A 14907-nucleotide genomic window follows, 5' to 3' on the forward strand; every position below is an offset into this window, starting at 1 on the left:
AGCGGCCCCGCGCGGGGAGACGTGCGAGCGGTCGCGTAAGCGGCGGACGGGCAGCGGCGCGCCTCGCCTCCCTACTTCTCACCCCGCACCGCCATTCTATTCCTCGCCGCACACCGCCTCGAGCGGGGCCGCTAGGCCGACGCATCTCACCGCGCGCTTACATTCGCCAGTAGGTTGGGCTAATACGGCGATTTTTAAAATTTCGTATCTCGATAACTATTCGTCCAAGCGCAAAATAGTACAATACTTTTCTGTTTATCTAAGTCCCCTCTACCTTCCCATGACCGGAAGTCAATATGTTGCGTAGCACCCTGTATATTGTACAATATATACCATGATTTTATTGTAAAATCCGAAGCATGTTAAAGAACTTCATTAAAAAATTTTTAAGTTACTTTTAAAGAATATTTCTTGGCTACAGGCGTGTAGTAATATGGCACACAACTACAGGCTTGCAGAACAGCCTCGATAGAACAGCTGGTAAAGCAGTTGGAATATCGATATAAGGGAAAATACTTTAGTTTAGTACTCTCGTCTGCACAATTCGGAACCAATTCACCGCGAGAATTTTCTTCGTAGTACCCTTCAAGCTTTTTCTTGATAAATGGAGTTACGGAGATCTAGATCATGGCAGAGCAATCAAATATTATATGAAATACTTGGAAAATGTTCCATCAAACATTTTTTCGTAATATTACTAAAGAGAATATAAATTAATAGAGTTAAGGGGATCCTAAGGCCGTCTGTTTTTAACGACATTCTTTGTTAGAAGTAATCTTTTAATTGGCTTTATAGAAATGCCAAACTCTTTTACGGAATTAAAGTACGCAGCAAAATCTAAACCATAGTGGTCGACTTTATATAAAAAACGAAAAAACATTAAAAATTTTACTAATTTTTTGTACACTTGACGACAATATTTGCTTGATACGAGAATTCTACAATAAATATACAGGGTGTCTGATAAAAATGTCGCCAATTGTAAAATAGTGGTAGATTGAGTTAAACTGAGAAGAAAAGTCATAAGCCGCGTTGCAAAATTCGCAATAGTTATCGAGTCGAGTGGAGGTTGATACATTAATCTATTCGAAAGGTAATTGGGATAAAAGTTCGAAAAAGGCAGGGTTAGGAAGTAACTCTCGTTACTTATAACGAAGTTACTTTTTTTTCGTAAATCTAACTTAACTTCGTTACTTTATCTCCATCCCCAATAGTACCTTTATACAGGGTATTGGATTCGATTTGGACCACTCCAAAGATTATAGTAGATTGGGTCAAACTGAGAAGAAAAGTTATATACCATTTTACAAAATCCGTAATTATTATCGCGTAATTAAGAAAAACGTCTGAGCCAATAAGTGCACGGAGGAGCTGAAGGCCGGACTCGGCAGACATGCAAAATGGTGTATTATTCTCCTTTCACCAGAAAAACTTTTTCGGCGCGGTGTCATATGTCGCGTGTTCGCTCGCTGCGCGACGTTCGCCCGTTCACCGCTCCCCGCTCGCCAACGTCTCTCATCGATCGATGCGTGACTCCACTTCTCGCTATCGGATCTTAGAGATGTCAACAGATACACCATTTTGCATGTCTGCCGAGTCCGACCTTCCGCTCCTCCGTGCACTTATTGGCTCAGACGTTTTTCTTAATTACGCGATAATAATTACGGATTTTGTAAAATGGTATATAACTTTTCTTCTTAGTTTGATCCAATCTACTATAATCTTTGGAGTGGTCCAAACCGAATCCGATACCCTGTATATATTTTAAACCTCCACAGATCGCGTTAGTGATTAGACCGTACATTTGCACATAAACGCTTTTATCGATGCTTTACAATTCAAATGCAGATTTGATATTTTTAGTTTTATTGCAAGAAAGTAACTGCAAAGTAATTCGTTACTTTTGAGTAATATTGTAACTTGTAACGCGTTACTTTTCAGAATTGGTAACTTGTAACTACAACTAGTTACACTTTTAGCGAAAAAACTGTAACCAGATACTTTTATGAAGTAACTTTCCCAACCCTGCAAAAAGGGTAATTAAAAAAAATTATTCCATATGGTCACCCTGTATAATTACCTGTAATTCTTGTTCGGTTTGTAGAATTTGTCTAGTAGCTAAGGTGGTGACATATTCCAGAGGATGATGAGGGAACATCTATCTCACAGAAAAAAGTAAATAATTAATGCTGTTTGAATAAATTGGATGAATTTGAAGAATTTAATGTATTCAAAGAAATTTGAATGGCAAAGCTTTCCGACTGACAATCGTTAATTTAATTTATGGTAAATCTTCACTTTAACAGCTCGCTGATAACTTTGACCTTGACATATGTCAAGGTCCTGAGTAGTCCTTAAAAGGTTTTAGTCGGCGGTCGTTCATTGTTTATTAAAAAGTTATCAATAGACAAAATTTAATGAATAAAACGTTTGATAGAATATGTTATACTTATGTGTAATATGCAATGGGTTTCGCTTCTCCTATGGGGTGGTTTTATACTTTCCAAAAATATACCCATCTCATATCTGAGGTGTGGATTATACCTTGCTCTTTTCTTTTGATAAATAAGTTAAATAACTTGTTTGTAATGAGTGGGTTTGTAGCTTTCTGCTACAACTGCTATGCGAAGTGAGGTATAACCCGCACCTCAGATGTGGAATACATAGGTAAGGTTATATTTTTGCGAAAAGGAGATTTACTTTTGTAAAGTAAAGCTTTACCTTATTTTCTTTTTTAATGTACGAGAAATATAATTAAATATTTATTAAAAAAACGTTAACATCCCTGTTGAAAATACCCGATTAAAACCGATTGAAAATTTTGAATCCGCATGAATCTGGATTCTTGATGCGGAATATACCGATTGACGCGGATAGGGTCAGATTTGAATCGTGTTCAATCAGGACTTTCCAGATAGATTTTGATCCGCGTCTATCGGTTTCAACCCGTGATAAAAGTTCGCCGATTGGAACCGATTGGCGCGGATTCAAGTCAATCCGGAAAAGTTGTATTAAAAACAACCCAGTCAGAAATGACTCGTAGATCGATGTCAAAATGATGTCGAATCGACGTCAATATGACGGTTTCGATGTCGATATGACGTCGTTTCGATGTCGATCGACGAGTCATTTCTGACTGGGAATAGACAATTCAGATTTAAATTCGCCGATTGGAACCGATTGGCGCGGATTCAAGTCAATCCGGAAAAGTTGTATTAATAACGATTGACAGACTTCGTCAGAAAATCCGATAGAAACCGATTGTTACTGCTTCAATTCTATCTGGAAATACCGGATTGAATCAGATTACGGATTGAATCCGATTGATCTTGCATTTCCACCAATCCGGTGCCCGATTGGCCCGATTGATATCGAATTGAAACCGATTAATTTTTATAGAAATCAATGCGATATCTATCGGTTTGAATCGGGTATTTTCAGCAGGGATTATATCAATAAATTTTGTACCACAAGACCGACGGAATTTGTTGAATATTTTACATATTTTTCTTCCGTGGGGTCATCCTCGACCAAAAAATTTCGGTTTAAAAGAATCGTAAGACCGGAATTTGGGCCGTACAGAGGGGTTGTAAGAAGATTCTTGAGGTTTTCCGTATTACTTTAACAGAAACAAAGTCACGAGACAATTGCCCCATAATAATAACTGCGTATGCTATATAATTCTGTGTAAACTACGTAATTAGATATAATTACCTGCCATTTTGTATGTAATCTTCAAGAAGATAGTTGAAAGAACAACATATACCTGTGAAAGTGTAAGATACTTTGAACAGCTCGCTGCAATTCATATTAACGTCGTTCCACGCACAGGATTCAAATATGTCTTCGCAAGGTCGCAAGGCTATTATTAAATCTATCAGCGACATATTATTTAGCTTTAACAATGACTTCAAGTCCTTCAAATGTGCTTTACCACCAGGGGCATTCTCATTCGCAAATGCGGGTCCGTATCTAAAAGAAATTTCATATCTTATGAGTCCTCGAAAAGTTGTTTTCTTGCAGAATTGCACAATTGGGAGCGTTTTAATAAAAAAATACATGTACCTGACTAGAAATCTCCCGGTAGCGTTACTCATACCGTGCGGTAAACGTAAACTTTCAAATACTTTTCTGCGTCTCGAAGACATCGGCGGTATCAGTGGACAAATGGTAAGAGCTGGGAAGGGGGCTCTAAATATTGGGATATGAAACGATCGAATGATGCTGCGGGTCGGATTGGTGCTGTACCGCGTCCAGAATTTCTGGAGCATCAAAGTTAAAACTAAAAAGAGTGTCACTTACATTTGACGAATTTCAGTATACACTAACAATAAGTACTACAGCTAGTTAATGTCTTCATTTGCTTTCATCCGCATTTATCGTTTCAAAGGAACGTTCGCGTAATCGAAAGATGCAAATATATGTTACAATGATATTCTATCTGTGTATAGCTATACATTTGTTACCTACACACAAAGCTGCAAATCATGATTGAAGTCCAAAAGAGCTTTCCGATAATGCTGGATTTTATCTGCAATTTACTGAAGTACTTCATGCCATGCACCGAACTGTTATACAGATATTCTTGCAAGAGCTGCTGAGCAATTACTCTTTTAGTTTTTACTGCCGACCGATTATACAATTTAGGGAAGTCGAATAATTCTTTGTTCTTCTTCGAGACGTCTATATGATTCACCGTAATCTTCTTCACTGTATGTTGTCTATGCTGTAAAGTATTTAACATCGTGCTGCCGTCGAAAACTCGTAGTTTTGATATTCACTGCTTAGAAAATATTTCACAGAGACTGTGTGCTTGATAATGCTTCTTCCACGATGGGTTGCTTTATACTATTGTTCGATCAGAATCACGTTGATTTAATCGCTTCACGTAGAAAGTTGTGTTGCTGCGATCAAGCATGCAAACATAGCGTGCCAAGGCTGGCTTTAAATAATTTATCACGTTTTGTAAAATTAATAAAATATAGATGATGGTAAGTCTGATAATCGTGACAAACGCAGTACCTTAAATATATTTATTTTCCGATGACCGCGATTAAAAGTATAAATCGATTCTATTTAAAGTATTTAAAGTACAGCACGGCGACACAATATGTACTTTATGACTCTTGATGGAGAAACAGATAAGTTGAACAGTAAAAAGTACACGTAAAATTGACTGTTTAACCTTTATTTACAGAATCTCACGAAAACAACAAAACGGAACATCTGGCTTGGAGCACGTATAAATAAATAAGTAATACGCAACAAAATATAAAAAGTTACCCTATGTACAGAATGGAAAATTAATTATTGTCAATCGCCGAATCGCGACCACGGTTGTTCCGTACCGCAAATTAAGTGTCTCTATTTAGCGTAGTAATGATGAATTTGTGAGCGTAAAAATATTCGCAACTATTTAACGTCACAGCTGTCAAAAGTCTTGGAATAGAGCTAGTTGGTCTGGTGGCAAGGGCGGCTGGGAACGCCAGTCGGTTTCAGGATAATCGTCGAAGCAGCTTGCATCGCCCGGCGTTTTCACACGTGGCCTTATCGGGGGTATCAAGGCTCTTTGCGGCACCTGTGGACATTCATCGATCGTTTAACTGTCGCTGCGCTTCCAACAGATCACGCGAAGGCGTACGGTAACATATATTATTAATTTCCTTAGCTCCTGTCATTGTTTAATTCGCCGTTACGTCACATGTACGTCACGCGAAAGCAAGTACACCGATATTTTGAAATTACCAGGGGCCATTCGACCAGCTTGAACCATCGATGCCTCTTGACGTCCTCAGCGCCCTGCCTCATGTTACCCAATCTCTTCGTTCTGTCGGCGATCAGCAATTTCTTGATGAGATCTTTTGCGATTGGGTCCATGTGCTTTGGCCACTCTATCCTACCACTCAGGATCTTCTCGTAGATCCCGAAAGGATTGTCGTCGAAGAACGGCGGGTATCCCGCCAGCATCTCGTAGATTAAAACACCCAACGCCCACCAGTCTACGGCTTTATTGTGTCCTTTGCTTTGAATTATCTCCGGCGCCAAGTATTCTGGCGTACCACACAAAGTCCATGTTCTAAAAATGCACGTGTTAATTATAGCCGCGGTTTCACAATGTTTTATTATGACATGAAGCACGTTACGAGAAGTAACAGGTGAAGTTTAGCCGTGATATATACAAACGGCATGACATTGCAGATCTTATTTTACAACAGATGGTCTTTATCAACGCAATTTAAACTTAATTCGAACAGGAGTTAATAAGAAAAACTAAAAAATAGTATTAGATTAGACAGCATTCGATTATGTGAATTATTGTTAATTTTATTCTCACGTACTTCTTTCCTGTTTTAAAGCCAGCAAGCAAATTTTCAATCGTCAATTTAGATCTTATTTTTGAGTTAAGTCTGTTAAATGACTCGCCTATCCGTGAGTTTCTTGGAGAAACCGAAATCGGTGATCTTAAGGTGGCCCTGACTGTCGAGGAGAAGGTTCTCTGGTTTAAGGTCCCTGTAAACTATATGCTTGCTGTGCAGATAATCCAAGGCGCAAACTATTTCAGCCGCGTAGAAACAACTCGTGGGCCCGGCGAATCTTCCGGCCGCTCTCAGGTAAGAGAAGAGCTCCCCGCCGGCCACGAACTCCAGCAGCATGTAGACCCTGGCTTCGTCCCTGCCACTCCACAGCCTGAAAAACGTTCGTGGTCTGAAAATAAGGCTTGCGAGCGGAGCAGTTACGCGAGCAGATCTCGATTTCGCACCGCTAATTGAAAAAGCGTTCTCCACGCGCGCGGATCGATTTCCCTCGCTTCTCCCTGGTGGAAAAAGTGGATAGAAATGGATAGAAAATCTGACATCCATTTTAATGTCATTTCTCGAATCCCTTTTTCACGTAGAACCTAATAAAACTTTCTTATTCATTTTAATTCGAATATATGTGATAATTTGGCGTTCTCGTTTCCACTTGGTCTAATATATGGATTGGAATTAAGAAAGATTCAAATGGATTGGACACATTTCAATACTTTATTCTTTTTTATGCTTAATAATGGATAAAAGTTCATTTTGATTTCGTCATAGAATAGTACTGAAGCGGAATGTAATTAGAATGATTCGTTAGAATAGAAATCTTTTCCAGAATTTAACATTACAATGAATAAAGAAGTGAAAAATGTTTATGGATTAAAATTTTATGCCATTTCAAGAGTTAAGGGGATCCTGAAGCCGTCTGTTTTATCGACATTCTTTGTTAGAAGTAATCGTTTAATTGGCTTTATAGAAATGCAAAACTCTTTTACGGAATTAAAGTGCGCAGCAAAAGCTAGACTCTGCTGGTCGACTTTATATAAAAAACGAAAACATTTTTTATTTTACTAATTTTTGGTACACGTGACGACAATATTTACCTGATATACGAATTCTACAATAAATATATACGAAATGAAACCAGCATACACTAGAGACAACAAAACATTAAAAACATTAGACATTCTATGTATATGCATTTTTTCTCCATTACGTGAAAATGATATCCTGTATATGGAATGCATATGCATATATTTCATATACATGATTTGATTATACATTATGGTACATAATATGTATATCCATTAATGTATTTTGTATGTATATACAGCACACAGTGTTAAATGTATGTACATACAATAATACATGATTTTAATATACATTATCCCATACAGCACAGATGGTTGCAGTTACATTGCAGAAACGTTGCAATCTTGCAGAGACTTTGCAGGGATATAAAATTGCAAACTTTCGATAGCAATATTGCAGCAATGTTTCAAAAATAATAAAAATACTATATTTTCTATTTAAAAAATGTTTCTAATTACGAAAATTTTATAATGTTATTTTAGTTGGTACCAATAATGCGCGAATTATTAAGCACTTGATCAGTGCGATGTTGCTCGCAATCTCCATCTATTGCGAAGCGACATAACCTCCTTAGGTTGCTTCGCAATAGCTTGCTATGTATTGAAAAAGGCCCGGATGTAATTAGTAAATTCTCTGCTTATGTACAACAACAAATTATTCCAAAAACATTGCACTGCAACGTTGCTATAATGTTGCACTGCAATCTCTCTGAGGGCGGACATTTCAACGTTGCTGCAATCCTCCAGAAACGTTGCAGCAATGTTGCGCAACGTTGCCGCAATATTGCAATCTTGCAATGTAACATTTCTGCAATCTTCCTGCAATCTTTCTGCTGTGTGGGTAAAAAGAATTACAAGCACAAAAACTGTATTTGACTGTGTCGGTAAAAAAGATGGCTGAAAGATCCTCTTAAACAAGATTGGAATTGAATTTGGATTGATTTATATAGAATTTCTGTTCCCGACGGAATAGTAATGATAGAAATGAATTGGAATCGATTCGGACGGATGCAATTTCTATCCACTTCTATTCCGTTCTATCCGCTATTTCCATTAGAGCTGTCCAGCTGTTAATCGCGACGTGGCGCAAACGTAGTCGAATGCTTGTGCGTATCTGTTTAGTCCTGGCTACGCTTTCCGTTAAATCGTCTTTACGAGAATTCTTTCCTTGACCGACAAACGCAACACTTTCTTCGTTCCCTCCAATGATTACGTCGCGTGTTCGAACAAACGCGCTTGAAGTCGCCGGGGAGTAATTGCCAACCATCCTCAAGTAATGTCTTCTGTTCAATAATAACAGACGGAAATACTTACATGTTGACAATGAAAGGATGTTTCACTTCCTTCAGGATTGTAATTTCATTGCGCAAGTGCTCGACTTGCTTCAGTCTGATCACGTCGACCATAGAAAGAATTTTCAAAGCGAGAAACGTTCCGTGATGCCTGCAGAGAACTACCCTGCCAAAGGTGCCTGTACCTAAAAATGTATACATTTATTATTTATATATTTAGATTCCCTTAAACCTTAAACGAGACAACGAACGAACTAAGCTAAGCTTAAAGTTGAACAACGTTGGTGAAAGCGGGCATTAGATATTTATATATTTAGATTAAATATCAATTGGGGTGCACAGTGATGACAGAATGGTCGCAACACTTTTTTTAAATGAGTTTAGGAACGTTTTGATACAGAGTTACGTTCCAAAATCTTCTCCAAGAAATATTTTACTCGTTGACCATTCCGAAACCATCTCGAGCGTTTCCGATCTATTTCTCGAGTAAAATTTCCCTCAGAGAAAATGTTTTGGAACGTAAACCTGAATCTAAACGCGTTCAACTCATTAAAAAAAGAAAAGTATTTCGAGCATTCTGTCCATCACTGTACACGCGCAACATAAAGGTACCATAACTTATAAATTATAATTATTTTGTAATAATTTTCTTTTTCCAATATCGTGAATCGTGAGGCAGAGAGATGTGCGCTGATCTACGAGTCCGAGATCCCTTATTCGACCTCTTGGAAGAAAGTGGCAACTCACCGAGAGTATCTTGCCGTACGCACCCCTCTATTGGGGTCGCGACGTTCAAATCGAGCACAGTGCGATTGGCTAATCACCTATCCGCCTTAAAATGCTGCGATTTCTGAAACTTCTACAAATAACTGAATGGTATCTTGTAGAAGCCTTAGTTGAACGGCGAAATTATTTACACATGATATTTGAGCCAATGTTATTAATACAAAATGTCCACCGAACAATAAACGAGCAGGAGTTAAACAATGTAATTCAATTTATTCATGCCTGTAATAATTTGCGGAACATTTCGAGCCTCACTGAGCCTTCATCAGCCGTCATTCATAATGATATTGATAATGTTAACTAGAAGAATTGAGTGATCATAATCAAATGAAAAGTATACGTGTATACGGAGAGCATTTTCTTTTAAAATTTATCTTGAAAATATTATAATCGTGGGACAACACGGCAATTTCAAAGAATTTTCTGAAATTTTACTAATAATTACTAATAAAATGTATTGTAAACTTTCAGAAAAATATTATGAAGTTCTTCAAAATGCCGTGTTGTCCCACGATCATTTTCAGGATAAATTTTCACAAAAAATTCTCTCCGTACATATTAAGGGGGTGCTGGAATGATTCTGCACTTTTGCACCTCTCTAATCTAAAAACTGTCAGTTCGCGGAAACATTTGTGTAATATACAAATTAAATGGCTTACGTGTACAGATCGAAAGCAGCTCGCTATTCCGGCCAAATGAAAGAACAATATGGCATCACTGAAACTAAGTTTGTAAGTCTAATAAGAAATAATAGTGAGCAACACATACATACAGTACATGTAGTATGTGTGTTGCTCACTATTATTTTTTATTAGACTTACAAACTTAGTTTCAGTGATGCCATATTGTTCTTTAATTTAGCCGGAATAGCAAGCTGCTTTCGATCATCTGTACACGTGCCATTTAATTTGTGTATTACACAAATCTTTTCACGAAACAGACAGTTTTAAGTGCAAAAGGTGCGAAAGTGCAGAATCACTCCAGCATCCCCTTAAGCAAGGCAATAGATACAGTGAAGAGACCACATTACAATTGACATAAATAAATAACAAAGTAAATAAATAGAAATAATCGATGTATCCGTACAAGGAGTTGTGATAACAAAATGAAATAAAGAGGAAAAGAAGCTAGGAAACAAAAGCGCAGCCAACGAATAAAACCTGTCCCTAGTTAATCTGATTTAAGAACTAAATCTAAAACTAAAAAAAATAATTTTCATATTTAATGAGACGTCCTTCGCTCGATTCTCAGTTCGCCGATATTGTGATTCATGTTTAACGCGATTTTATGAATAACAAGTACGTTTGTCGCAAAATGTTCCGTCTGCTGAAGCGACCACCGAGGTGACCGTTAATTATCAACGCTCTCGACGTTCTTTTTGTCCGATGTGCATTGCGCAGCGCGGTCTATTTAATGCACTTTCCCACGAATGCAGGTGACTCGGTTGTTCCGGTTAACGTACCGCGACCAATTAGCGCGCATGCAATGAGCCTTGGCCAAATTAAACCGCGAAATTGGCCGTCACATTGCAGCGGACACCGCGAGAGATTTTGCACATTTATATCGCGCGCGCACTCGCGACGAAGGTATAATATCTCGCGTGGAGTAGCGACGAAATTGGCCGCGCAGCAGGGTCGGCATGATACATGCGTGTCGTCTACTGACGCCGCGACGATGCCAACGATGACTCGGAACAGGTGTCAACGGTAAAACGACGAAGCGCTTCCGGTGATGGCGTGGACGCTTTAAATACTCGCGCGAATTTAGGTGAGGCGTCAGTCTCCTCGCGCGGTGGTCTCGAGCGAAGATTGCCCGAGCGACACCGAAATCCGTAAGCTGCGCGGTCTCGGGGAGAGGAGTAACGTAAAAAAATTTCGATCCACTCAGTAGCCCGAACGCGTCCGGGGCTGAAATTGCAAAGAGAGGAAAAAGGAGAGTTTCGCTCATGGCCGAGCGCCTGCAATTTTCCGAACCATTCTCTCACGTAATGCCGACTTTAACGAACAGTTAAATATATGCTCGATCTTACTCTCTGGTGTCCCACTTTGGAAACGGCAAATTTGATTTCTTCTCGTTCATTACTCTTTCCCAACTTCCTCGCTCCGAAGCGTTACATTTTGATTATCGCGAACTGAGTTTCTATCTTTTGTTTACTCCCGCACAAGTGTCCGACACTCGCATGTTTATCTCTCAGAATTTAACAACTTTCTAACAGTAATTTTATTAATGCGAGAAATTTCTCTAGTTGTAATTTATATAAGCATTTGTAATTCTGCAAATGTATCAGTATTTCAAAAGGCATCAATCGCGTTATCAAGTTTAATTTCTTTTTTTTTACCATCCATAAGCGGAATTTAACATTCTCTGCGAAACAAATATAAAATAACACTTTCGTACAATTCAAATTCAAGCATTCTTTACGCTTGCGATGATAAAATATTTTAAATATCAACAAGAAATAAGGATTATAAAATAAATAAATAAAAACTCGATAATATAAACAAAAATAACAATTGAGCAATGAGAGTATAACGCGGTTATTGTTGAGTGAATCATATAATAAACTATATTAAATTATGATTACATGAATTCGTGAAAACAAATTCATAGTATATATATAACGATTATTGAACATTTCGATTCCAATTAAAATCACCTGTAGCACTACAGTACAATACAACATTTTAACAATAAATGTTTAAAATTCAATTTGCACGATTTTAGTTAGGCAAAACGGTGAAAGTGCTTTTAAATTGTTCGGTGAAAAAGTAGAGAAGAAACCGATGTAAATCTTTTGGCCGAGCTGTCATAATCGACTGGTAGTTCAGAAAAACTATGTAAAATATGTAAAAAATACATTATTAAACCATGTCAGTACATTAAAGAGTTAAAAGAGACGAATAGATTAAAAATTAACTGCGTCGCACGGCTGATGAACAGAGATTGAAACAAAATGAAAATTAAACTTGGGAAGAGGCAGGCAGAGAATTCAATGTAAAACACCACGATCGGGTTTTCGGCCAGGATAATATATTCGAACCTACCGATAGTCTTGATGATTTCCAAATCGTCGACGTCATATCGCGGCGGATCCTCCTGCGATCCCTCGTCGTCGGACGTGGTGTCCCCCGACATCGTTTACGAAGTACTGTCGAGCCGAGAGCGTCGTCGGAGAAAGTTTCTGATTTATTTCCCCCGGGCACCTCGACACGTGGAAAGAAGAAAGGAAGCCCTGGTTCAACGATCCACACCGCGATATTCTTAGACCGCGTACCGACGACTCGCTCCCATGTCTGCCGTTCTGTGACTTCAACTTGTAATGTGGCTTCCCAGAAATGACTTCTTCCTCGACGCCAGTCCACGACGTTGGTCCACGACGTAACGATCGCGAGTCTATAAGTATATAAAGTTCACCCGGAGCACTTCGATCGTGTTCGAAGACGATAGCGGGCGTTTCCCGGGTTTTCCTCAAATTGGAAAGCACCTCGCCGTTCTGTGACTGCAACTTGTAAAGTGGCTTCCCAGAAATTACTTCGTCTACGACGTAAAGATCGCGAGTTTAAAAGCGTACAAAGATCATCCGGAGCACTTTGATCGCGTTCGAGGATGATAACGGGCTTTCCTCAAATTGGAAAGTACCTCGCCGTTCTGTGACTTCAGCTTGTAACGTGGCTTCCCGGAAATGACTTCGTCTACGACGTTGGTCTACGACGTAAAGATCGCGAGTTCATAAGCGTATAAAGATCACCCGGAGCACTTTGATCGCGTTCGAGGATGGTGGCGGGCGTTTCCTGGGCTTCCCTTGAATTGGAAAACACCTCGCGATCGGTACTGTCCTTCTCGGGAGGAGTGCGTTCTCATAACGCACCGCTCGAAAGCGAGTCGGACGAGTGTCCACGAGCGGCTCCCTTCTCGCGGCTCTCGCTCGGAGCGGTGAAAATGTGTGCGTCGATTTCACAAGTGTCACTTAACTACACCGGCAAGTGCGCGCCGCGGTAAAACGCACGTTTGAAGGTGAGGAACGAGTTTGCTCCCCGCGTTTCCACGCGCAGCGACGCGTTCAACGATTTCATCGGCGAACTTTATGGGCTCGGTTCTCCCGCGCTGCGATTGAATATCATTGAGGAAAAAAAAAGCGCGGTCGCGCAACGCGTCACGCAAGTGTTACCGCGATTTCCGCTCTGGTGGGGTACAGCACCGGCGCGAGTGGTATTTGCAATCGGAACGGTAGCGTTCAACCCGTTCACTTCGTGTTCCCACATGCACGTTTCGTAACTTCGCTGACTAAAGCTATCATCCTTGGTTCTAAGCTCGACTAAGCGTCTCTCGCGGTTCTAATTGTTTTACGATTCTATTTCTTTTTTTCAATTCCACGATGCGGAAGTGACACGTTATTTAACGCTGACACGCGGCAGCTGAGCGCCGCACGTGAGCGATCGCTTATCGAACCGCTCGTTTGCCAGAAACGTCAGACCGCACTGACGCCAATGCGGTCTGCCTGACGGCGAGGGCCGCGATCGGCGGAGCACGTCGCGGCGGAGTTATCTCGCGTCATTTCCTCGTCGAACCGCTCAGTCGGACTGGCTCCGAAACGTCGGCCCGAAGGACAGCCCCTGGACCCTGCGCGGCGCGCAGTTCGGATGCCAACCAGCGCTAAACTGGTCACCGAGGGGTCTGAAAAGGCTGTCTATCCTTCTGTTGCCCCCTCTCTTTCCTTTGACCCCCCATTCGCGCCCACTCGCGCTTACTCTTGCCGAGCATCTCTCGTCTGTACCATCCAGCCGGAGAGATTTATAGGAGCCGCGATCGATCTCGAGGAGGATCGGCGCGACGTGCGCGACGCTCCGAGGGAGAAGCGGGCGCGGGAATACGAATCGGTTTGCTTCAAGTTAATTTTCGAGCGAGAGGTGGTTGCGTCAACCCCGCGAATACGTCCTCTCTCGTCGGGATTCGCTCGAGAGGGATCCTGCGCCCACAGAAAAAATTTCCGGATCCGATGCTTTTTCACTTCAATGTGTCATAAAATAGGATCGATATAGCGCCAATCATATTTGTTAGAGAAAATGGAATATTTTAATCTCAAATGAAAAGTTATAAAATCTCGAATAAAATGATACTATGTATCGTCTTTTGTCGAATATCGCGGTGCCAACTTCGTGCGTTGTAAGATGGAGGGAAAATGTATTCTAAACGCAAGAATATACAGGGTGAGTCTTTCCATACCCGACAAAATTTTTGAGAAGGTAGAACGGATCGAGATGAACGGAAAAGTCCTGTACCATTTTGCAATTTTCGTAATAGTTAACGAATAATTAATTATTAAAAATCGTTGTCTTAGGCCGGCCTACCGCCCAATTCGAGCGCGTGGTAAGACGTGACCGCCTGGCGATCGATATTGCTATGCGCACATCTCGCCACGCGCTCGAATTGGGCGGT

The 14907-nt window shown here is 40.2% G+C and overlaps 2 protein-coding genes across 2 annotated transcripts in view; both read right to left on the reverse strand.

Moving 5' to 3' along the window:
• LOC105558978 (sodium channel protein Nach-like) overlaps positions 1 to 4920 on the reverse strand; it is a 5942-nt gene extending 1022 nt beyond the window's left edge. Inside the window, exons 1-6 of the mRNA XM_012006962.1 lie at positions 4471 to 4920; positions 4066 to 4282; positions 3715 to 3972; positions 3469 to 3619; positions 2081 to 2158; positions 396 to 620 (exon numbers count right to left, since the gene is read on the reverse strand). Coding sequence (XP_011862352.1) covers positions 396 to 620; positions 2081 to 2158; positions 3469 to 3619; positions 3715 to 3972; positions 4066 to 4282; positions 4471 to 4744 — 1203 coding nt within the window. The 5' untranslated portion in view covers positions 4745 to 4920. The remainder of the gene's footprint in view (positions 1 to 395; positions 621 to 2080; positions 2159 to 3468; positions 3620 to 3714; positions 3973 to 4065; positions 4283 to 4470) is intronic.
• A 252-nt stretch (positions 4921 to 5172) lies between these two features.
• Positions 5173 to 14239, reverse strand: LOC105558981 (cAMP-dependent protein kinase catalytic subunit PRKX). Its single transcript, XM_012006963.1, has 5 exons — positions 12516 to 14239; positions 8708 to 8870; positions 6424 to 6687; positions 5746 to 6076; positions 5173 to 5578 (listed from the first exon to the last, which is right to left on the reverse strand). Exons 1-5 carry the CDS (start codon positions 12604 to 12606, stop codon positions 5432 to 5434), a joined length of 996 nt encoding a protein of 331 aa, XP_011862353.1. The 5' UTR covers positions 12607 to 14239; the 3' UTR covers positions 5173 to 5431.
• Between the last annotated feature and the right edge of the window lie 668 nt (positions 14240 to 14907).

The sequence above is a fragment of the Vollenhovia emeryi genome, unplaced genomic scaffold, assembly GCF_000949405.1.
Source record: "Vollenhovia emeryi isolate VEMERY1.0 unplaced genomic scaffold, V.emery_V1.0 DF939296.1, whole genome shotgun sequence".
Classification (NCBI taxonomy): Eukaryota; Metazoa; Arthropoda; class Insecta; order Hymenoptera; family Formicidae; genus Vollenhovia; species Vollenhovia emeryi.

Bases quoted from the DNA above. Each gene is read 5' to 3' on its own strand.
- LOC105558981 (XM_012006963.1), bottom strand. From the start codon at position 12,606: ATGTCGGGGGACACCACGTCCGACGACGAGGGATCGCAGGAGGATCCG. The intron at 8,871-12,515 runs GTAGGTTCGAAT...ATACATTTTTAG, and splicing joins GGAAATCATCAAGACTATCG to GTACAGGCACCTTTGGCAGG. The intron at 5,579-5,745 runs GTAATTTCAAAA...GAATGTCCACAG, and splicing joins AGCTGGTCGAATGGCCCCTG to GTGCCGCAAAGAGCCTTGAT.